Source organism: Ursus maritimus, unplaced genomic scaffold (assembly GCF_017311325.1).
Source record: "Ursus maritimus isolate PB19 unplaced genomic scaffold, ASM1731132v1 scaffold_3, whole genome shotgun sequence".
Classification (NCBI taxonomy): domain Eukaryota; kingdom Metazoa; phylum Chordata; class Mammalia; order Carnivora; family Ursidae; genus Ursus; species Ursus maritimus.
In genome coordinates, this window is record NW_024425563.1 from 49,677,676 (window position 1) to 49,702,827 (window position 25,152).

The 25,152-nt window shown below is 43.0% G+C and overlaps 1 protein-coding gene across 8 annotated transcripts in view; it reads left to right on the plus strand.

Moving 5' to 3' along the window:
• OSBPL3 (oxysterol binding protein like 3) overlaps window positions 1-25,152 on the plus strand; it is a 176,579-nt gene that overhangs the window by 144,954 nt on the left and 6,473 nt on the right. For 4 of the 8 annotated variants that reach the window (XM_040644176.1, XM_040644180.1, XM_040644179.1 and 1 more), the window contains 7 exons: window positions 1,639-1,776; window positions 11,195-11,258; window positions 14,745-14,823; window positions 16,008-16,152; window positions 18,942-19,086; window positions 22,366-22,492; window positions 23,934-24,056. In XM_040644176.1, the coding sequence (XP_040500110.1) occupies window positions 1,639-1,776; window positions 11,195-11,258; window positions 14,745-14,823; window positions 16,008-16,152; window positions 18,942-19,086; window positions 22,366-22,492; window positions 23,934-24,056 (821 nt within the window). Of the gene's footprint in view, window positions 1-1,638; window positions 1,777-11,194; window positions 11,259-14,744; window positions 14,824-16,007; window positions 16,153-18,941; window positions 19,087-22,365; window positions 22,493-23,933; window positions 24,541-25,152 lie in introns of those variants that run through there. The other 4 variants (XM_040644174.1, XM_040644178.1, XM_040644177.1 and 1 more) reach the window with 1 other exon arrangement.

Below are 25,152 nucleotides of genomic sequence, written 5' to 3' on the forward strand. Positions count from 1 at the left end.
AATGTGAGCTTACTGTTTAACAGGTGGTCAACATGTAGGGAAGCAAAGAGAGGAACAGACCCCAGATTTCCAGAACAAAGACTGAATCGAGCATGCTGAATTGACTGTTCTAAGCTATCCAGATGCTCTACAGTATTCTGTAGTGTGAGTGGAAAGATGGATCCCATTTGCAAAAGGCTTAAGAAACGTTGTGTGGCTAGTGAACATTGATGAAAGGCGCTCAGCTTCTCCCGCCCCCCGCGCCCCTGCCCCATGAAATGTGCTGGGAAGGAGAGGCACTGAGATTGTTTCTCACTGTTAGAAAGGGGAAGTTGCCATCACTACCTGGGTTCAGTGTTCTGTACCCCCCCTCCCTCCCCCCCAAAATAAGAAAAATAATGTCTTTTTGGTGCCCTGAAAAGAGAACTGATAAAAATGCTGAGAGCCTCACAGTGGGTGCTTATTTCATGTTTATCTATAGCCTGTCCTTCCTTTGCCTTTTGATTTTCCATTTTTCCTCCCAGAAAAGCCAGACTCTTTCAAAGGCACTGTGCCCTGCCCTGTGGCTTGTTACAGGAAACTCAGGAAATTACTATCACAGGTTTTCTTTTGTCAAAATGAGTTTGTAGGTTTCCACGGTATCCAGTTAGGAATCGTTGCTTTTCCTGAATTTTGAGGGAAGTTTGGCTTTTTTTATGCTCTTCTTCTCTCTCCTTCCTGAAAATTAGGATTCTCAGATATTAGAAGTACTGGGCTATAGCTTAACCGCTCAAAAACAGGTAGCTCACTTGATAAATATGATCCTCTTGAAAGCCTCCACCAACTGGCATCAGGACAGATGGACCATTTGCAAATGTTGGGTTTGTTTGTCTCTGGGCCAAAATGAACTTTATTTAAACCAACTTTGTTGTTGTTGTTATTTTCATTTTTAAGTTTTTATTTTAATTCCAGTTAACATACCGTGTTATATTAGTTTCAGGTGTACAATATAGTGATACAAAGATTCCGTATGTCACCTTGTGCTCATCATAACAGGTGCATTTCTTTTTTTTTTCAATGTTTTTTTATTATGTTAGTCACCATACAGTACATCCCTGGTTTCTTTTTTTTTTTTTTTTTTTTAAAGATTTTATTTATTTATTCGACAGAGAGAGAGACAGCCAGCGAGAGAGGGAACACAAGCAGGGGGAGTGGGAGAGGAAGAAGCAGGCTCATAGCAGAAGAGCCTGACGTGGGGCTCGATCCCAGAACTCCGGGATCACGCCCTGAGCCGAAGGCAGAGGCTTAACCGCTGTGCCACCCAGGCGCCCCACATCCCTGGTTTCTGATGTAAAGTTCGATGATTCATTAGTTGTGTATAACACCCAGTGCACCATGCAGTACGTGCCCTCCTTACTACCCATCACCAGTCTATCCCATTCCCCCGACCCCTCCCCTCCGAAGCCCTCAGCCTGTTTCTCAGAGTCCATAGTCTCTCATGCTTAAACCTGCAACTTTTTAAACCAAAGTTGGTTTGGTTGTCTCTAAACCAGAGACAAATTGTTGACTTTCCAAAATAAACCATAAAGAGAGAAATAAAGGTTTTCTTTTGTTCGCGTCTTTGTAACAAACTGTCTCGGTGACAGAGAAATAATAAAGTTCTTTCCTCCTCCTCCTCAGGTGTACGTGGCAGCCTTTGCTGTGTCGGCATATGCGTCTAGCTACTTCCGAGCTGGGAGCAAGCCCTTTAATCCTGTTCTTGGAGAAACATATGAGTGTATCCGCGAGGACAAAGGCTTCCGGTTTTTTTCAGAACAGGTGGCTATGTACCCTTTTTGTTTGTTGTATACACCCTCTTTATCCGCTTGGACTGGAGGAATCACTTAACGGCCTTCCATTACATGTGCTTTGAAATATTTATTGTCCACCTTTCACTGGCTTTAAAGCAACTGAGATAATTACAGTGCTTTTACACACAAAGAGAAGGAACGATTTCCCTTCCACTGAAACCTGACCACCCCCATAAGCATGAAGGCACTAGCAGTGTGAGCACGCCTTTGACCATAGGCATCAGCAGTGCCCTCTGTGTAAAGCCATAGCGAGACAGATTTTCAAAGTATGAAGCATTTGGCCAAACCGGTTTAAAGGCTTAAAGTGTGCACCCTTACTCATTGACCTTGTCCTTCTAGAGTATGAATGCCCCCATCAAAATGGGTAGCACCAAATAAAGACATTATTCTTGATTTAATTATGAGGAATCATTCATTCATATATTTATTCATTCAGTCAACAAATATTTCTTGAGCATGTAACTCAAACCCATCGTTGTCCATGGTGCGGGGAGACTGTGGTGGGATGGGGGCTGGAGACATGCCGGTCTTCATCTGATGAATGGACATACTTTATACTTACGTAGCCTGCCTGCCTTGAAGTTCCATGAGATTTTCCCACCTAAGCATTAGCAGATAATAATATTCAAGAAGAAAGAGCAGGGTCTCTGGACCCAGCCTAGGTTCAAATCTCAGCTCTACCTCTCACCATGTTTGTAACCCCCGGGCGACTTACTTAACCTCTCTGTGCCTCAGTTTCCCCTTTAAAGTGGCAATAATGACAGTGGTACAGACCTCAGATGGCTTTGTGACAATTCAATGAGATACTCTCTACCATGCAGTCAGTGCAGTGTCTGGTACATGGAGGATGAAGTGTTATATGAGTGTTTGCTGTCATGATTGATGCATGACACCATGATTTGTAATAGTGGGATATTGGGAACGTCCCAAGTATCTGTCAGTAAGGAATTGTTTAGCTAAAATGGGATGCACTGATACCGAAAATAAAAAAGAATCCTCTCACCTCTAGTTAAAACAACTCAACATGTCCACCCTCAGCATATCCCTAAATACCATCCTGGGAACATTAAACACAATTGCTTCGATATATTTCTCTCCTCCCAGTTCTTAGAAAACTGAAGAAAAATGGGTGGGACGCTAGTATATTTTTTTCTTTCCTGTTATCTTGCTGCCCCCTTTGTCAATGGATCTGCATTTTGGGGGTAGGAAGGGAAAGGCAGTGTAGCTGAGAGACTTAGGAGGATGGTGCCGGTCCTCACTGCAAGGACAAGCAGTGTTTTCTGAAACTCTAAGGGAAATGAATATACAATAATCCCAGAGCACATTTTTAGTAGATTTCCAGTTAGAAGCTAAAACAAATTAAATACTGATATTGAGGAAGCGAGAGTTAAATCAGTAGTTAACAGGAAAGGATAATTTGATTCCAATTCAACTGGGTTATTTAAATACTAAAGCTAAAACGGAATGGGAATAAATGAAAATGTAATTTGGTTACCATGGCATTATATGCACTCATGTGAAAAAATAACGGCCCAAAATAGCCCCGACTACAGCAGACCCTCAGGACAGGATGAATGGTGTAAGAAGAGAGTAGTAACATGAGCTTGCGTAAAGCTGAGCTGCTATCCCGTGAGCCCCTGACAGGACAGGGCCGAATTCAGGATCTGCGTGCGTACCTCCAGTGGTGGCACGGAGAGAGGAGGCAGAGCTCCTGGACACGCGTGCGCAAAGACGGAAAGAGGATTACGTAACTCAGTCTTTGGTTCCGTGCAATGGATCCCCAGGAAATAAGCAAGAAAGGGATCTGGTCATTGTTAGTAGTATAGGCTGTGCTGGTGTAATGGAGACCTGCTTTCACACCCTCACCCCACCACTTCCTCTGTGTGTGGCCTTGTATAAGCTACTTAAACTTTCTGAGCCTCAATAGCGTCTTTATCTCTAGAACAGGAATGGTCATGCTTCACTCCTAGGTTGCAGTAAGGCTCAAGTGAAATACTACACTGAGATATAAAATACTCTCACTGAAGACCGTAAATGTTCCCTACGTGGTTATTGCTCTCATCTTGAGAGGCAACTCTTAAAATGCTTTTTACTATGCAGTGTTAACAATAGTAAATAAGGTGTATCTGTTCTACTAATTCAAGTGGTTCGAAGGGGGCAGACTGTCCCTGGTGAGTCTCTGACAGAAAGCCAGCCATGGGGTACCACCCGTCCTGATGGTGATGGGGCCACTTCATCTGCTGGAATTTAGCCTTATGGCCTCAGATAGTTGGTTCTTTGACTACACCCAAGAATGGATGAGTCTGTCAAGGACAGAGTCACCCTAGCTAAGCCTTTAAGAAACTGATGTATAAACTAGAATGCTATTATATACATTTAGTGTAAAAAATAGACCTGTCCTGGGAACCCGAAGGCCTCGATCACGTGACCAGGCATCCTTTCTCTATAAACAGATTACTCGGGAAATCTGAATTTCATCACCACGTGAGTGTAGAATGAGAAGGAGAGGCGGCTGTTGAATTCGAGGCGCTCAGCTGCCCGCTGCCCCGGGAGTGGAAGGGGTTTGGGCCAGGGCTGTCCCTTTCCTGGCCACCAGGAGACACATCAGCTCAACCTCCTGCACGCCCTCTCCCAGCCTGGTTTATGCTGACCCGCTGACTCATGGCACATGAAAGCCTTCTAATGTCACACCTGACCAAGAGCCCCAGGCTGTTCAGTGTGTTGCCTGCTGTACCTGCCAGTGTGGCTCTTTCTGCGTCTGGCCCAGGAGAAGTTCTACCTCTCTGGAGATGGCATGACTCTACCAGCATGCGTTACGTGCAGGTGACACACTTCAGCTCTCAGAGTGTGAGGCTTACTTTGCTTTCTTGTACCTCTCTATAGTGAGTCGAGTTCACTGAATGACTAATGCAATAAGCTGGGTAGGACTCCCAAACTAGTATTTTGGGTGGAATTTTATTCTAACAAGGACATTGATGGAACTCCTATATCCAAGTGACCTTTCACTTGGAAGGAAACTAGAGTAACTCAGCTCTTCTATGGAGTTTTCGAGATTTGAAAAGCTACATCTATCCTTTACTCCAAGCCTTTAGATGTTGTTGTTCTGCGGTTTGGGTGGGGATGTGGTTGTTCGAAGTGGTCAGTGGCCAAAGACATTGAAGTAATTGCTTCTTCAAGGGGTTTGGGTCCATCACAGCTCTCTCCTCTCTATTGTCTCTCACCTAAAAGACCCCAGAGTGCACTATCAAATGACTCATGCAGTCAGAAACCAGAGAAAGCATTTGCTGTTCAAATTTTCCTCACAACCATCACAGGCTTGTAGAGTCCTTTGTGCTTTTCAGACTTGTGCAGGATCTTATTTGATCATCAAAATACCCTCTGTGTGGCAGGTGAGGGGAGGATCGGTTAGAGGCAGGGAAACTGAGGCCTGGAGCATTAGCCTCTCCCGATGCACGCTGTTTCACTGCAGTGGCCTCCCTCCCTCCCCTTTCTCGGGGCCTCTTGTAGGTGTAGTTACTGCGCTCAGGGCTGCAAGGGTCATTCCCGGTGGGAAAATAGCGTCCTGTATGCTGATCAGACTCTGGGGCTCAGCCTGCCATTGTCACTTAGACCAAACTCGGGTAGGACTTGGTTTCCAGCTCCCATTGTGGTCTGGGGCGTGGCCTTTGTGAATAAGCAACAGTCAGGAGTAAATCATACACATTCCCGTCCTGTGTTCTCCCCTCTGGCTGTTGCACCTTCTCCAGGGAGGAGTTTGCTTCGTGCCAAGAGCTGTGATTCAGCCTTGGCTGTCTAAATAAGCTCAGAAAAGGGGGAATTCAGAAAGGACTTCCTTTTTCTCCTCAGGGCTTGAGTGTCCTGCTGACAGGTTCTTCCTTGCTTGGTTCTCCTGCCTCCTGGCAGACAGCTAATCGGCTGGTTTAGAGCTTCATCGGGGACTGGGTGGTTCAGAAAACTGATTTCAGTTGGCTTTGCTTCTCTTTTTATACCTTCGGGAAAGGTTTGGTATCTAAAGGATATCCAGTGAAGCTGTGACCTGCAAGAGACCATTCCTGATTATCTGCAGCTTCAGTTGTCACATGACTGTTGGAGTGATTGTAACCATTTATTCCTCCCGGGCCCCTCCCCCAGCCGCGTACCGTTGAGAGTTCATGACGGAAAAGCTAAATGGAGTTATTGGAAGTTACTAACCCATAAAAGATTCAAATGAAGTCTTTTTTTCCCTTTGCTCCCTGGCCTCAGCGCTCCTTGCTTTTCTGTTACTCATCACGAGAACTCTGAACATACATTCTTGGACAGACTTATAAATACCATACATATCATTTCTCTCCCTGCATGCTCACTCACGAAAAAATAGCTCTTTTATCTACTAGTAGGCAGAGTTTATCACTACTGATTAAAGTGGCATCTTAATTAAAGAGGTTGTCAGAAGGGAAATTCAGGCAATAGATCAAATACAAGACAGCTAAACCAGTGCTCTCCCCTTCTGGGTCAAGTGATCACTTAATGTGTGTTTCTGTTTCTGGTTTTGGCAAGAAGCCATGGATTTGTCAAACAAAGTGATGAACTCTGAGCATGGGGGAAGAGAAAATAATTGGCTACTGCATTCTCCAGAAAAATCAAGCCAGCATGCTTGGCATCATCCTTAATAGCATTTTCTTAGAATCCATATCCTATTCATCAGCAAATCCTGGGGTCTCCCTTCAGAAGCCTTCCTTCCACAGCCAGCCATTTTCACTGCTTCCCCCACTGGTGCTGACCTCCAAGCCCAAGCCAACGTAATCAATGACTAGGTTCATTGCAGTAGGCTCATTAGCTGGTCTCTTGTTTCCATAGCCAATTCCTCACCCAACAGCCAGAACGATTGCTTCAAAAAAGGAGTTACACCTGATCTACACCCGCCAATGATTTCCCACGTCACTTGGAATAAAATCCTAAGTCCTGGCCATGGCCCCACAAAGTCCCCCAAGATGCTAGCCCAGGAGAGCATGCCTCTCCCACCTCTGCTCATTCAGTGTCAGCCACACGGGCCTTCTGCCTCTCTTAAAACATAAGAGCGTTGGCCAGCCCAGAGCAGTGCCTGTGTCCCCTGACTTGGATGCACTTCTCCCAGTTTCCATGTGGTGAACGTCCTTATTTCTCCTAGCCCCAGAAGATTCCATTTTAGAGAGTCCTGCCCCTACCACCCTGTCTGGAATAGCACCCCCACTTACTATCCCCCCATCCTCATGCCTTGCATTCTTCTCAACACCTGTTACTACTGACAAATTATGTCCTTATTTCTTTATTATCTATCTCACCCACTTCTACACCAAAATGTCTTGTATCCCCAGTGATTAGGACAGTGCCTGACACATCAGAGGCAATCAGTAAATGATGAACGCCATGGGATTTCTCACCTGGCACTTGTCCTCTTACCTCCAAGCTGCCCTTCGAGGTTGGAGGCGAGTCAAGAACTAGGTAGACTCTATAGTTAGGTCTTTGGACAGCTGCAGAAGTGATGTATTTCTAAATCTGGAAAAGATGCACTCAGACAAATAGGCAAATATTAAAATGTACGCTTTCCCCATCTGCTTCTCCCCATACCACTCACCTCTTATACAAAGTACATTTGAAGCATAAATAAAAAATGATCAGGTCAGGGTGGAGAAAGTCTTGAGATATACAAATAAATGACAGGAATTCTCAACTACTAAGGGAACTCACTGACTTTGGGCTTGTCCAAAGAAAGATACATATAAATACCCACACAGTAAAAACTACATATACTAAATTCCTGAATGCTTGGGAATCTGTACCTATTGGAAATTGCTCTTATTTGGGATTGAGAGGAAGAGGCAGAGAGGGATGCTAAAAACCCATCTAAATTGGATTTATCCAATAAGGTGACAGACAGTGTCTACTTCAGGGACGGGTCAATTCAGACTCAAAATCCAATACCTTTCTGGGTTACATCTGGGTTAAGATGTAACAAGAATAGAAACTCAAATCTAACACTAAGGTTAGATTGTGCTCATCGTTCTCTATTCCAGTAGATTTTAGAAAGATTGCCATCAACGAAAATTAAATTATGAACCTTGAATTACACCCTTTCAGTGGGCCTTTGAGTTAATCAAAGCCTTAGTATAATCTTTTTCCAATTGGCTGACATCCGCCGACACTGGGGTTTGAAGAGACATTCAGAATTAGATATTAGATTGTTTCCCAGAGTCCATAGAACTGAGGGCTTCAAAGGGGAGAGGGTGGGGGAATGGGATAGGCTGGTGATGGGTAGTAAGGAGGGCACGTGTTGCATGGTGCACTGGGTGTTATACACAAACAATGAATCATGGAACACGACATCAAAAACTAAGGATGCACTGTACGGTGATAACATAATAAAAAATTTAAAAAAATAAAAGAACAACAGTGGACAAAGAAAAAAAAGTTAGAAATTAGATTTAGAACATTTCAAAGTCAGAGGGACCCTCAGACCTCATTCTACAATGAAATAAATGAGACTCAGATAAATTGGAAGTTCAGACTCAAAACATTCTTTATCTAAATAACCATGAGATGGGATCTTAATGGTGTGTGGAGGCTTTGGGGAGGACCAGAGCCCACCTTTGAGAGCAGCCATAGACAACTGGGACAAAGAAAAAGCATTGGATTTGAAATCAGAGGACCTTAGTTGAAGTGCCCCCACCATCACTAATTAACTATGTAGCATTGGACAGGTTCTTTGTTTCCTAATTTATAAGCTATTGAAGACATAAGGTCACCTTGATAACTAAATGGAAATACTCATGAAAAATGGCTAAAATTTAGTCCCTGCCCATTTCATACGAGCATAAGGGCCTGTGATTTTAAATGTGTCATCTTTTTGTTCGCAAAGCCAGTGGTATTAACCCTGTTTACAGATGAGGTAACTGAGGCCCAAAGACTTGCTCAAGGCCCTTCAGCCATTAGATGATGTTGCCGAGTTAGGACCTACCTCTCTGGGACTCCAGAAGCACTCCCTCGTTCCCTGACGCTAGTGCAGCCCACAGCAGCTGCTCCAGAAATGTTTCATGAACAAATACCTGTTGTGAGAAAATGTATCAAAGAAAAATAAGACCTCACTTTAATTTTCCTGGGAAGCTTTGTAAACTTCTTAAAAGCAATGTGCACCAAATAAATCACTCCCAAAGGCCCTTTTAAGCCAGAAAAAAAATAAGCAAAATCATTGATATTTGATGTTGAGATTTATTCATCCAGAAAACAGCTTTTGAACCCACGTGAAGGTACTCTGCCAAGCACTGACTCACATATCTGACACGATAGTTTTAAAAGGCCAAAGTTGCCTCTTTATGGGACGTATATATATTTTATGGTATGATAGGGCTGCTTTTATAATTCATGTGGATAGTATATTTATCCCAGTTTTATGGGATTTAAAATCATTACAGAAGAGGTTTATAGCTTGATATACTGTATTTTGCTTTGATGTTTGATGTTTGTAGCCAGATTTGGCCACACCAATAAAATGCCAAATTCTCGATCAAGGCTGTGAACCCTACATTTTTTACTACATTGTTTGTGTGGGAATGAATATGATCTACTTTTAATAATCTACTTTAAAATATGCCTGTGTTCTGGGGGAAGGGGGACATTCCATAGCTCCTCACGTGCTACGCTGTGGGGTAGGCAGCGGGGAGGGAAGGAAGAAGGAGGGCTCAGGTGTTGTCTTCCGTGGTTCAGTTTTATATGATCCCAAGGTTGAATAGGTAACCCCACTGTTTTCACTGAGAGCTGGTGGGGGAGGGAGGGGGAACAGGGATGCAGCGTTTTGTGATATAAAGTATCTTCAAGGAGTTCAATGAAAAAAAGACAATGAAGGCCAGCAGAGGGCTGCATTTTAGGACTTAGGCTTTTAAACCATGTTGGAAGTGAAAATTACCCTGGAAAATCCCCATAGGCACAGAGAGAGGCTACATTCTTTAGGGGCCTGTGGGAACTAAAACCATCCAAAGGGGAGCAAATTTGCACCTCCCACCTCGTATCAGATCCGGCATTTATATTCATTGAGACCTGGAAGATACATGGACTGTTGAAATCCTTGTCTCTACTTTCCTTCGGGTCAGGCTGGTACGGTTGAAATTCCGTCAGTTGAATGTGTATGTGGAATGACTCTAGACTATGCCATCCTATCCTAGATTCTCCAACTAAAGTGCCAGGCACATACAAGTGGTTTTCAGACCATGTTCCTCATTACAGCTGAGGGTCCAGAAGCAAGGCGAGTGGTGGGAGATGTGTCACCTCCCCATGAAAACCACCGATGTAAACCAAAAATGCTGGGTTTTACCTCTGTTTCTTCCCTGTCGGTGTGTTTGGGAAACATTACTGAATTTTTCTGATTTTGGTCTCCTCATGTGTAGAATGAAGGCGTTAGGCTAGGTGCTCTAAATGTAAGATACTTGCTAAGAATCAGCTAATTCAGAGAAATTCTGCTGGCAGCATTAGTCTGGTTTCACTGGTACTGAATTATAATCATGGTACGTATACCACTCACTTGTGTTGAGTTACTAAGATAATGAGGAAACCCAGCTCGGGAGCCATTTTTTCTTCAGCTTCTTCATTAGTGAACAGAACAGAAGTAATGACCCCAGTGACAAGACCCAGGGAAATGTGCAACAGTCTCCAATTACAGGGGATTCTCTTTCCTGGAACAAAATTACATATTTATTCAGGATATTTTTATCTTGACAGAAAATGAATAAAATGTTTTTCTTAGCAGTTGACTAATATTTCTTCAATAATTGCTTGGCTCTTTTTTATAGAAACATTATTCTTTTAAAACATTTATCTTGGACCAGTCTTACATATAGGTGATTTGAAAAGAGGCTGAGTGTTGTGATGCAGAGTTTTCAAAAGAGCAAAACCTGCTGAGCCAAGAGCATTTTTGTGTTGCTCGGAAGTCGCATTTGAAAATATTTATTATTTGATATCTTAATTAAAACATTTGCAGGTACTTTCACAACAGCTAATAGAGATTTTGACATGGGTAGCCAGTGTCGGATGATGTGCTTTAAGAGTGGGCAGCCCTTGTTTGACTCTGCTTTTGTTTTTACATCTTTCAAAACGTGTCTCTGTCCCCAGCATTTGCCTCTTGGGTGTTTTTCCTGTACTTCTGGAGGCTTCCGTGCACTGGATTTCTTCTCAGGCTTCCCGAACTTGAGCAAATTGGGGCTGACTGTATCAGGAGCGCCCTCTTGAGGACCGACTTGTTGAAGGGAAACTCAAGTCTTCATTCACTTAGACACTGCGCACTGTGTTTGTTACCTCTCAAGGCAAGGGCGGAGGAATGGATTTCATGAGATACAAAAGTGAATTAATTTTTTTTGTTTTCTGGCCTTTGTTTCCGTCAGGTCAGCCACCATCCACCTATCTCTGCATGTCACGCGGAGTCTGGAAATTTTGTTTTCTGGCAAGGTAAAGTGCTCATATATTTGGCCTCCGTCGGCTTTTGTAATGCTATAGATCTGTTTTATTCAGGGACTACCTCAAGTGCTCATTAAGATCCCAGGTGGGCCCTGGACTTGTGCCTTGTTGCATGGATCTGCACCACGTGGTGTTCTTGCCTCTCATCCCTGAGGGATTACTGATACTTGTCTACTTCATAATTAAGGATTCTGGAGGATAAGTTAGTTGTTCCCTTGAAAAAGAAAATTTTCCAGCTGTGTCTGGGCCACCACCATTGATTCCTGTAACTTTTTCTCTAATTCCACAGCCACTTGAAATGCCTTGTGTATTTCAAGAGACACTAAATATTTACAGGTATTTTTCAGAGTCTAGACAACAGGGTTCTTTTTTTGTTTCGTTTTGAAAAGTTTTAATTTTATTTCTAAACAGCACATTTTAGATGGCTGACTTTTTTCAGTTTGGGGGTTGTTGTCTATTCAGTTTGTATTTTGGATTTGGGAGGAGGGTGGGTTGTTCTGAAGAATAAGACTGCAAATATTTTCTAAATGGGTTAATCAATTTTGTTAACATATATTTATTCAAAAGGCAGAATATACTATAAAGGAAAATTTGAGCATCCTGGCTTTTCAAGCAATAAGGACACATCAGTTTTTAAAGCGTTTTCTCTGTTAACAGTGATGACACATGATTTACCCCATTGCCTTTAAAAAAAAATCTATAAAATTTAAGAGTTTTGAAAAAAATATTAAAAAAAAAAAACCTCCTTCCCCCACCTCAGTCCCCAGCCACCAGTTCCTCTCTCTGGAGGCAATATTACCAGTTTAGGTTACGAATACCATAGTACTTTTTCTGATTCTTGGCCATTAAAGTTTAGAATTGAAGCTTGATTAGAAACATCTCTAACTTTCACTGAACCCCTTTGGGAATAATTCTTATAATATCTCAAACCTTCTAATTGCTAAATGTTATTGACCCTGCAAGCATTTTATTATTATTTAAGTGATGGATTAGGTAACGGGAAGGATTTTCTCCAAGTAGTTTCTATGGGCTCCTTACTTTACACAACTGTTTTCTCCTTAGCCCCCTTCTTTTCTTCCTCATCAGACTTTTCCTGGGCAGTTCCACCTATTCCCAGAGGCTCGTGACTCCCAAATCTTGCTTTGTAATCCAATCTGACACTTCTCTGCCTTTTAATCAGGTTATTTAGACCATTTACATTTATTATGATTATTGGTATATTTGGATTTAAATGTGGCCTCTTAGTATTTGTTTTCTGTTTGTTGCCTCTGTTCTTTGTTCCCCTTTTTTTCTTTTTCTGCCTTCTTTTGGACTGAGTGCTTTCTAGGACTACATCATATCTCCTTTGTAGACTTACTAGCTATAGCTCCTTGTTTCATTTTTTAGTTATTACTTTAGGGTTTATGCTATGTATCTTTAATATATCATAAGTCTGTCTTCAAGTAGTATTATGCCACTTCACATATAAGAAACTTATAAAAGTATACTTCCATTTCCCTTCTCCTAACCTTGTGCTATTGTGGATGTCATGTTTTATTTAGGCATGTTATAAACCCCACAACACATCACTACTGCTTTTGCTTTAAACAGTTATCTTTTTTTTGGTAACAACTTTATTGAGCTATAATTTGTATATCATACAATTCACCTAATTAAAAGGTATAATTTGATGATTTTTAGTATATTCACAAAGTTATCCAGTTGTCATCACAATCAGTTTAAGAACATTTCCATCACTCCAGAGGTGTCTGGGTGGCAGAATCAGTTGAGCATCTGGCTTTTGATTTTGGCTCATATCATGATCTCAGGGTCATGAGATTGAGCCCTGCATTGGGCTCTGTGCTCAGTGTGGGGTATGCTTGAGATTCTCTCTATTCTTCTCCCTCTGCCCCTCCCTCCACTTGAGCGCTATAAATAAATAAATAAATAAATAAATAAATAAATAAATAAAATCTTTTTAAAAAAATTTTTATCATTCAAAAAAACAAAACAAACTAACAAACCCCAAAAAACCCAAAACCCTTTAGCCAATACCTATCCCCACCCCAACTTCCAATTTCCATCAACCTCTTCCATCCTTAGGTAACCCCTTACCTACGTTCTATCTCTATAGATTTGCCTATTCTGGATATTTTATATAAGTGGAATTATGTATATGTGGCTGGGGACTGCCTGGTCCCAGCCCTGCACTCTCCTGGATCATGGCCATGGCCCCCTGCTGGCCTCCCTGCTTTCACCTTTGCTCCCCCATGGTCTATGAATTGTCATGCAGCAGTCAGAGGGATCACCTGTCTCTGCCATCCTTTTTCTATTCCTTTTTTAAATATTATTTCTGTTCTTTTTTTTTTTTTAAGATATTTATTTGAGAGAGAGAGAGATCATGAGTGGGGGGGGGATGGGTAGAGGAAGAAGCAGACTCCCTGCTGGGCAGGGAGCCTGACGAGGGACTAGATCCCAGGGATCTAGATCTAGAACCCTGGGATCATGACCTGAGCTGAAGACAGACACTTGACTGACTGAGCCACCCAGGTGCCCTCTACTCTATTCTTTTTCTATTTCTCTCGCTGTTGGTGCCACCATTTATGCAAGTGAGAAAAATATGAAATCATCTACAAATTCCGTCTTTCAGAATCTGCATCTAATTTGCCAACTAGTTCCATTCTACTTCTTTCATGGTTCTGGGATCATCCCCTTCTACTCTGTCTGCTACTGTCTTAGTTCACTACACCCTCACTTACCTCTTGATCAATTACAGCAGCCTTGTAACTTGTCACCTTGCTTCTCATCTCTTGTGCTCCTGGTCCATTCTCTGTATTACTCCCAATTGTCTTTGCAAAGTCTGTAATCACATGCACTTTCTGTCGAAACAAACATCTTATTTTCCCCCAGTGCATACAAACCAGCCTTCTTAGCCTGGCTTCTAGAGCCCACTGTTTTTGTACTCAATCTGTCTCTCTGCTCTTCTCTCTAAACAATCCAAGACCCATAGGACAGAAGCACACCCTGTTCTCTTATACCTCTCTCCCTTTGAACAAGCAGTCTTCTGCCTTATATCACTTTCTCTCTGCCTGGTTATTCGTCAAAGCCCAATCTAAGTGGCCCCTTCAGACAGGCCTCTTCTGATGCTTTCCCCAAGAGTGCTGCCCATTCCTGCTTCTCTGGCTCCATTTCATCTTACAGCATACTCAGTTACAGCCCATGCCTCTCTCTCTGTTTGAGCATTACTTGTTTTCACTTTTGTCTGCCTTTCATACCGTGAGTTCTTCCAAGAGAGGGACTTTATCTTATAATTTTAGTTTTCCTGATTCTGTTCCAGATACTCAGTTGGTACTTCTATTGAATGAAAAGTTATCCTATAGTGTAATGGATTTTGTTATGAAGAGATTGTTCTATATAGTGATTATTTATCCAGCCTAAGAATTCTTTGATCTGTGTAGCTCTCCTGCTAAATATGCACTAATTGGTATTTCATTTCAGATGTGAGATGGAAAAACAAATTCTGGGGCAAATCCATGGAAATCGTTCCCATTGGCACAACCCATGTGACTCTGCCAGCGTAAGTTCTTTGTGGTTAGGAACGGTTAGGAAGAATTTAGGGCCCAGATACAGCTTTAGGAATGGGATCCCCTTCCTAATATGGATGGTGTTGAGTATATGTTTCTTTTTTTTCTTTTAATTGGTTTGACAGTAAGTTCAAATGTAGCTCATTTTGACAAGCTCACATTTTCTTTCCTTCAAATGAGAATGCTACCTGGAAACCAAAGTTCCCTGAACAGAAGCTTTGTAAAAACTCATTTCACTTTCTAAGAAAATTAAGAATGGTAGTTTTGCTTTAACATTGTTGTCCTACCTCACTGTCAAATTTCCTTTTAAGAAAAATAGGATCTTGATCCTACAGGGATTATTGATCCCCATTTATAAAGCAAGATGGCTGCGAGGGTGGCTTCCGGGGTGGGGCCAACAGGACTCAGGGACTCGCTCTGCCGCTTACTAACTGCAAATCCTTGGGCAGGTTACTTACCCTTCCTGATCACTAGTTCCCTCATCTGTAAAGTGGGAATAATAAACCACCTACTTTGCAGGGCTGTTGTGAAGATTAAACAGATAATATATATAAAGTACTGAAAAAAGTACTTGGCACAGAGTCTATGCAATGTGAAGTGTTTGGTCTTATTACCATTATCCTCATCATGAGTCTGTAAGTAGTGCCTGAATACTTTCTCATCATAAAAAGGTTTCAGATATGTGTGTCTTAAGATTTATATATAAGATAGGTATGTGTCTCCGCATATACATATATACATGTATACCTGTGTACACATATACATGTATGTATGTGTGTGTGGAGAGAGGGAGCAGCTTGTGAGATCCCCACCCCTTCCCCATTGCCTCTTCCCTTTTCTAGTCCGATGGCTTAGACAAGTCACCTCTGGCTCTCAGTTTTCTTCTCTGTCAAAGGAGAAGGTGGGTTTTTCCAGATCCCCAGCTTCTAGTGAAGCCCCTGGCAGCTTCCAGAGTGCCCGACTCTGACCGCCGTGGCCCTCTGTGGCCTGCGTGTCTCCTTGGAGAGGGCAAACGCGGAATGCCCAGCACGGCTTAGGCACTCAGTCAGTGTTGGTTCCGTAAATGAAGGAATGAGTAATTCATCCTGTGACTAATTTTTTTTAAATAGCAGTATTTGTTTGCATTTGCTGCTGGCTCTTCTGGGAATTGTGAACGTCACTGTTTCCTCCTTTTTAGCTTCGGAGATCATTTTGAGTGGAACAAAGTGACCTCTTGCATCCATAACATCTTAAGTGGGCAGCGATGGATTGAGCACTACGGAGAGATTGTCATCAAGAACCTGAATGATGACTCCTGCCACTGCAAAGTGAATTTTATAAAGGTAACCCAGGTGGCCCTGCAAGCTCAACCCTGGAGACACCTTGGCCAAACTGGGGCCCCAGGGCACAGGGTATCTCAGGGAACTTTTTACCTTCTCCTTTGTGCCATTGGGCAAGCAATGCCAGGAGCTCCCGGTGTCCCCCCTCCCAACCTCTGTCACCTGGAGCAGGGCCACGGCCCCTCCAGCCTCCCTCCTTCCACTCGTACTCCACTATGGTCTGTCCTCAAGGCAGCAGCCAGAGGGACCCTTTTAAAACATAACTCATCGTGCTACAATATGGGTGGACCTTGAAGACAGTATGCTCGGTGTAATAAGCCAGACACAAAAGGACAAAGATTGTATGACTCCACTCGTGAGGTACCTAGAGCCGTCAAACTCACAGACACACAAAGTAGAATGGTGATGCCAGGGGCTGGCGGGTTGGGGAATGGGAGTTAGTGTCTAATGGACACATAATTTCAGTGTGGAAGCTGAAAACAGTCTGGAAATAATATAATGGCAGTGGTCGCACAGCATGATGAATGTGCTTAATGACACTGAACTGTATGCTTAGAAATGGCTAAAGTGGTACATTTTGTTATGTATATTTTACTAGAATTTTAAAAAAGAAAGTCATGCTGTATATTACAAAAATCCCCCAACAACTTCCAGCTTTCCCAGTATAAAAGCCCGTCTCCTGACAATGGCCCCCAAGGCCCTGTGCGGTATGCACTGCCCACCCACCCCTTATGTTCACACACGCGCACATACACGCACACCTGCACGTATGCACACATGTGAACACAGACTTCTACACATGGCTGTAGGTGCATACACGCGCGTGCACGCGCACGCCCACTGCTTTCGCTCCAATCTCAGCTCCCACCACCCCCTCCTCCCCTTCCCTTCCCCACCATCCTCTCACCACACTGGCTTTTCTCTCTCTGCCTCCTTTTGCTTGGGCCCCTCTCCCCAGATCCTTCCATTATTAGCCCTGCCTTGTTAGTCACTTTCTGTCATATCCCATTTTCTTCAAAGTGTTTATTCCCACCCATAGTTAACTTGCTCACTGTTGGTTTACTTGGGTATTTTCATTTTCTGTTCCCCACACCCTCCTCAGCATCCCTGACTCCAGAAAAGCAAAAGCCTGATCTAATCTTGCTCAGTGTTGTAGGCTGATGTCTGGAAAGGCTCATGAACATTCATAGGGTAAATGAACAGATTGGCCAAAGGCGAAAGCATGGAATAGTCTGCTTACCTTTCCAAGTGCTTTCATTCCCTTAGATTCCTCTTGCCCTTAAAAATTTCATGTATTTAGAATGGTCTTAAAGGAATATTTGCATTTAATTGAGATCGAAATCCTAAGCAGAGAGATCAGGCTCTAATTGTGGAACTTCGTACGGTACCTCTCTGCACCACCTGGGGGACATTCTGGAGAGGTGGGTTGGGGTCTGTCTTTCACCTGTACTTCAGACTGCGATGTAGGCAGATAAAAAGCTGATAGTGTTTGGGGTGAAATAAAAATGAACCTGCCTCAAAAACTTCAGGTAGGCTGTCTGCAAAAAGAAGCAAAAGGCAACCTGGAGTAGGGATATATGCCCCCCAGCCCCCAGCCAGGTGAGGGCACCTGCTTCTCAGCATCTCCCCCAAGGAAATGTGCTCGAGTCCCATTTGTACCCTCCCCCTGGTACGCACACACTTGGGGCCAGAGAATCGATTTCTGTGACTCTGAGAGAGGAGGGAATGAGAACACCGGATGGGCCTCTGGTGTTGAAAGAGAATCTGAAAGCAGATGCAGCCCTTCCCAGTGGAGCGTGACCGCCTTCCTCTGTGGCGTTCCACCATATTGACAGCGATGGATTTGTCAGCAAATATCTGTAACAGAAAATCTGACTCCTGCTTCAGAACAATGTTAAGAGCCTAGACAGTATTTGTTTCCCTTTTCCTCCATTTTTACATGAGTGGAGACCTCAGGTTTACGTTTCCGATGCAGCTCTGTGATGCTGCTGTCCTCTGTCCTTCCTCCCATCTTCCCCATAGCCACAGAATGGGGAAACCACACCACCAGAATATGGCCCGGAAATGCCTTCCATCGTTTCGTAGAGATTTTTTTTAGAGCAGCCAGGTAATTGGGAGACTTGGGGAAAATCCACTCTAGGGAGTGAGACCCCCTCTGCTGGCCAGCTTGCAGTACTGTATAAAACCCACACGGCTGAGCAGGGCTGAACTGCTCTCAGATCAGGACCAATCCGCAGGGGAAATAAGGGTTGCATAACGTTCCAGTGGATTGGATGAACAAATCTAGTTTAGGGGAGAAATGATAGGAGAAATGCAAAATTGGTTGCTTTACAAAGGAGCCTCCTTTGTTGGTTTACAAAAGACTGTTTAGTTCCTGTCGGGAAAAAAATATATGAGTTACTTTTCTCTGAAATTGCAATAGTCAGAGCCACGGTGATGTCCGGGGAACGGCTATTCCAGAGGAGGGGCCTTAGGAGCTAAGCACAGTACTGGGCCAATGTGTGAGACCCGAGCCTTTCCTTCTGATGTTGTATGCAGCAAAAGTAGGGGGAAAGACCTGTATCTTTCACAAATGTTGAGTGTTGCATTGCAAACTATAGATAAAGCGTTAGATGTTCATTTTTGTGAAGTAATTAAATGTATGATTTTTTAAAAAGCCAGAACCCAGAACTGGCAAACTATATGCAATGTAAAATCATTCATATGGGTTTTTTCTCTTTACTTTTTTTTTCCCTCTCAATATCTGTAACAAGTTGACTCCAAAAATGAGATAACTCTCATTTGAATCCTAGGCAAAATACTGGAGCACTAATGCCCGTGAGATTGAAGGTACAGTGTTTGACAAGAATGGAAAAGCGGTGCATCGGCTCTTTGGGAAATGGCACGAAAGCATCTACTGCGGAGGCTCTTCTTCGTCCGCTTGTGTCTGGAGAGCGAGTCAGTATCCCAGTGAATCAGTCTCAGACAAGCGGGGCGGGGGGGTGGCCAGAGGAACTGCAGGTGGGCTGGCATCAGGGTCCGCCATCCAGGGTCTCCAACCTCTACCTGCTTGGAACTCTGTTCGAGCGACCAGCCCTTCTTTCATTCACCAGTCCTGTCTCACACTCATCCTCATGCTTACCAACAACACCTCAGTTGGTCTGCTAGGTCCTGGGTTCTTAATCCTGGAACAAAGCCATTGCTAATCCACAGTCACGCTCTCCGAGGAAATCTTCCAGGCTACACACAGCATTCCTGTGCCTGTCCTGGGCACTGAGGAGGAGTGTCAGTGATGTGCAAGAGGTCATTCTAGACTAAGAATGAATAAAGAGAAAACTGTTACTAGACAAGAAGAGTGACCTGGGGTTCTATAAAAGTTAAGGGTCTTCCAGATTCACCCAATACCCTTAGCCACTCTGCTCTCTCCTGTAATTGAACTGTGGAGAGAAGGGCTAGGGAAGCAAAACCTTCATAACATGTTCCCCCAAACATTTTAAGACTTTTGTCCATCTTCTAATCTGGTAAGTGTATTTCTATGTCTTGGCCATATTATAAATTATTGTTCTGAGATATCACCACTGGTATGCTTTAGGCTGATCAAAATAAGACCCCAAAAATCCATTCTAATAGTAATTTAAACCATTAGGATGTGTGCTGTTACTTAGCAAGTAAAGGTTTGGGTGGCCCCACAGTTGTTATACAGGCAACTTACTTGTGTCAAAAGCACAGACCCCTGACGACACATTCCTCCACTCCCAATATGGTTCCCTCACGGATGTAAAACATTTATCATAATTCAATATTGTATTCCCGTGTGACAGGTCACTAAGCAGGGGAGAAGCAAGGACAATAGAGCTGTCATCTTTTGTGCTTCTCTTTTTTCAGGAATAAAATATTTACTAGGATTCCCCAGCAAATGTGTCATTAAGATTTGTCAGCCTCAAGTGGGTCCAGACCCATCCTTGAACCAGTCAAGGGCACCTGGGTAGGCAGAAGAAATTCAGATGGGCTGAGATTCACCCCCTAGGGTGGACACAATGCCACATGAACAGATCAGTTTTCCATTAGCAAGTAAGGGAAATAACTGTAGGGTAAGCAACCAACAGCGTCTCTTTCACCGCGTGGTTGCCATATATCGTCCACTGTCACATAGGTGGCCATGAAGCCGGAATGAATTGGCTCCAGTGGCCACCTTCCCAGCTTTAGAAGTTCAGAGAGACACTCACTGTCCTTTGCTTAAAGTATGTGTCAGTGATGAGATGTTAAAGTAGCACCTTGAGAGAGCACACAGTATGAGCTGTTACGCTTGTTGTTGTTGCTCACTGACTTTGTGTTTCTGCCTTGGCCATGAGCATCCTTGGCCCATCTCCAAGAAGAACCACTGTCTTTACTCCAGTGGTTGGGAGACTGGGCTGGTTTTTTGAAGGCACAGTAGGAAGCTTTGCTGCTATTTTCATGACCAGGATACAGGGAGGATTAGCTTAAAATTAGACAGGAAGGACTCCTGAAGCTTAGAAAACTGGGTTTGCAGAACAGTTTGTGGAAAGCATTTGTATTTGTATGTGAGAGCAACTCCTGCTAAGGCTAGGAGTGGATTCTATTAGCCTACATTTGATTTACCCACTGTGTAAACTTGGTATTTTTAGCTTGATTTTTAGCTGGGATTCAAGTTAGGGCAATACACTTGGATAGACCACTTGGGCCGCTATAACAAATACCACCAATTGGGTGGTTTAAACAACAGAGATGTGTTTTCTTACACTTCTAGAGGCTGGGAAATCAAAGATCAAGGTGCTGGCAAATTTGGGTTCTGGTAAGAGAGGCTTCTTGACCTGCAGACAGCTGGCAGATCAGGGCCACACCCTTTCGCCCTTATTTAACCTTAATTCCTTTCTTACACTCCTTCTCCAAATACAGCCATACTAAGGAGTAGGGCTTCAGCATATGAATTTTGGAAGGATACAAACCTTTGGTCTGTGACACTGCCCCTGCCCCCCCAAACTACACCCCTCTTACGTGTAAAATATTTATTCCATCCTAATAGCCCCAAAACTCTTAAGTCATTCCAGCATCAACTCTAAAGTCTAAAATCCAGACTCAGCTAAATATCATCTAAATCAGGTATGGGTAAGACTTGAGGTACAATTCATCTTCTCCAGCTGCGAACCCATGAAACCAAAATGTGCTTCTAAATACAATGGTGGGGTACGCATAGGATAGACGTTCCCATTCCAAAAGGAGAAATAGGAAAGAAGAAAGAGGTGATGGGTACCAGGTAAGTCCAAAACCTAGTAAAGCAAATGCCGTTAGATCCTAAGACAGCAGATGATAATTTTTGGCTCGATGCCCAGCCCTCTGGATCCGCTGCGGCAGTGGCCCTGCTCCCAAGGCCCCCAGGGCTCTGGGTGGTGGCAGCATGGCAGGTCGTAACTGCAGCGGTGGCCCCACCCTTTGAAAGGTGAAGGCAGTCTTCCCCCCTGGGCCTGTGTAGTCTGGGCCTGTGGTGGGAAGGGCAGCCCTGAGATCTCTGAATCACCTTCCAACTCATTCTTCCCTTTTCTTGAATGATAACGCATGTTTGCTGCTGGAGAGCTCGGTGGTCCCGTCCTGTAGAATACCTGCAGTTTGGTTCCATTTTCTCCCCTCCACATCAGGCAGCATTTCTGCTGGTATAATCCCATGTTTATTCCTGGCTTCTGCTGAACTAGATTTAAATTTAAATATGTAAGATTTGGAAGGACAAGAGTTGTTAAAAAGAAGGGCAGGCATGAAAGAAAAGCATAACACTGACCACTTGCTATGGGTTCAACCCTATTACAGAGCTAGACAGAGTTCCAGGAGGATCTGACATCTCTTAAATGAAAAATGGATTCTGCAGAGTGTGAGTCGTGTTAGTCAGGAAAAAATGGACCCAGAGTTCTTTTTAACATGTTTATTTTTGTAACAAATTATTTTTATAACTTACACAGTACAAAAACTTCATGGCATTACATAAATTCCCTATGTGACCACACAAAAGAGGTCTTATCCTTGTAGGTAGAAGAAAACTTCTAGAGAAAAAGATTTATAGAGGAACATTCACCACCAGTTTGTTAGCCAGAATACTTTAATAGAAGTGGAAGAATTTGGAGCTGAGAGAGGAAAATTATAGCTGGTCTGAGATGAAGAAGGTGAAGGAATGCAAATGTAATATACATGGAAGGCAAGTTAGAGATGAGTGATTTCTTTTTCTTTTAGATCCCATGCCAAAAGGCTACGAGCAATATTATGGCTTCACACAGTTTGCATTGGAATTAAATGAAATGGACCCATTGTCCAAGTCTTTATTACCACCTACTGACACTCGATTTAGACCAGACCAAAGGTAAGCACTTTTTAAAAGATCTTAATCTCCAGAGATGTAAAATTCCTTATGAAAAGTCTTACTAACAACTCCCAGACCACCAGAGGCACCCGAGAGAGACAGTGTCATCTGCAGTAGGGGCCTCAGGGGGCCTTGAAGCAGTCATGTCATGGAAGGAACGGAGCCCAGCTTAATTCTGCATGTGGCCTGACCTTATTTCTATTGAAATATCCCCAAAAAGTGTTTAAGAGTTTTCTTGCATACAATGATACAGAACTTACTGTGTCTCTGAAAAAGTGAAAAGCACCCAGCTCCCTTACCCCTCAGATTTACAGTATTTTAGTGCATAAAAATCTAACTTCTGATCCTTTGCTGGCAATGAGCTGTGTAAACTTTCTTTCTTTCTTTTTTTTTTTTAAAGATATTATTTATTTATTTGACAGAGACAGAGACAGCCAGCGAGAGAGGGAACACAAGCAGGGGAAGTGGGAGAGGAAGAAGCAGGCTCATAGCAGAGGAGCCTGATGTGGGGCTCGATCCCATCATGCCGGGGTCACGCCCTGAGCCGATGGCAGACGCTTAACAGCTGTGCCACCCAGGCGCCCCATTTTTTTTTTTAAGATTTTATTTATTTATTTGACAGAGATAGAGACAGCCAGCGAGAGAGGGAGAGCTGTGTAAACTTTCTTAGTCTCAGTTTCCTATTCTGTAAAATAGAAATTATTATCTCTGCGCTTGGGCCTAATTTAAGACTCAAAACCCAGAAAGGAAAGAAAAATTATATATTTGACTTTATTTAAGGAAAAAAAAAACCCCTTCTTCATGGCAAAGTAAAATACACACACATACACACACACGCACACACACATACCTGTACATATTTTTTATATCTTTATATATTTTTTATATTTTATATATGTATATATACATATACCCAGAATTAAATAAATAAATGACAAACTGAGAAATCTATATTTGCAACTCATTTCATTAATTGGTTCCAGAAATCAAGATGAACCCATTAAAAAAATGGACATAGGAAAATGAACTGTTCACAAAATAGGAAATGCTGCTCTCTCTTAGACATATGAAAAGATGCTCAGTCTAAAAGAAATGCGTATTTTTAGAAACACGTTGACACACTAATTCTTAACCTACCAGGTAGCAAAGATTCAACAGTCTGACGTGCTCTGAGGCTCCCGGGAAGGGCATGCTGAGGAAGCAGGTGGGATAGAAACAGGGACGAAAGGGACAAATTCCTTTTTATAGATATAATTTTTGAACCATGTATGTATCACCAATTCCACAAATAACATCTTCCCTAACTACCGCAAAATACTGTTTTTAGGGTTGGAGAGGGCTCTTATGGACAGGGAAGCGTATTGATCTCCAGTTCTAGTAGTCACGATGACAATCTTTTCTTGGAATTTGTGTTGCGTTATTTTCCCCCTTACTGCCCCAGGTTCCTCGAAGAAGGGAACATAGAAGAAGCTGAAATGCAAAAGCAGAGGATCGAACAGCTGCAGAGAGAAAGGCGGCGGGTCTTAGAAGAAAACTGCGTGGAGCACCAGCCGCGGTTTTTCAGGTGCGCGCGCACATCACGTGGGTCCTGGGCTGACGGGGACTGGCGACCCTGGAGGCTTGTGTATGCAGAGAGGGAACAGGGGCGTCCCCTCCCCAAATGCGAGCGTTCTTGGTGTCTTTCTTGCTCCAGAGTGCTAAAACTTCTCCTCTGAAACATGGAACGTGCAAGTGGTCTAATGCTTGTTTTGCAGAAGTTCCAAAACACTTCAGTTTGGATTTGGAACATTTATTATTCATTTTAGAATAACTTGCTGTTACAGATCTTGTCAAAAGTAGACTTAAGGATTTAGAAGGGGCATTAGAGGTCATCAGCCCTTCACCCCCTCTTTCATATGAACTGAGAAGAGAAACAGAGGCCCGGGAACATAGAAGATCTGCAGAGGGTCCCAGTGAAATGTCCTGGACTGGGGCCTGGCCCTCTTGCCTACATGCTAAGGCTCTGTACGGTTTTAGGGGCTTTTTTGTTTGTTCATTAAAAAAAAAAAAAAAAGCATTGAACCAGGTCCACGTAGAAAAGCGGCAGATTCTTGCCCTACCCATTCCACCCCAGTCTTACTTTCAGAGCAGCCAGGGTTTTGTTGTCTGGGGGGTTTTGGGGGGGTATCGTGTTTTAATGGACAACAGGAATTAGCTACTAATCTAGCAGCAGCAACAGCAATAAAGTGTGTATTCCAGAACGGCAAAATAGCACCAAGTAATGTTTTATCCCCAAAATATAATGCTTTTTTCCCCTAGAGTCAATGTGGATTTTGTCAGATCCCTTCTGATCATTTCTACAAACTCAGGTTACAAGCAGATGAAGATCATTCAACTAGCCAGAGTTTCATCCCAAAATATTCATAACTTTGTTTAAATATTTTATTTTTATTTTTATTCAATTATTTTCAATTAGCCAACATATAATGTTCAATGATTCATTGGTTGCATTTAAATATTTTAAAAACAAGACACCTCAAACTATTTTTTTAAAAGGCAAGAGATAGATAAATAGATTTTTTTTTTTTTAAGATTTTATTTATTTCTCTGACAGAGAGGGAACACAAGCAGGGGCAAAGGGAAAGGGAGAAGCAGGCTCCCTGCAGAGCAAAGAGCCTGAC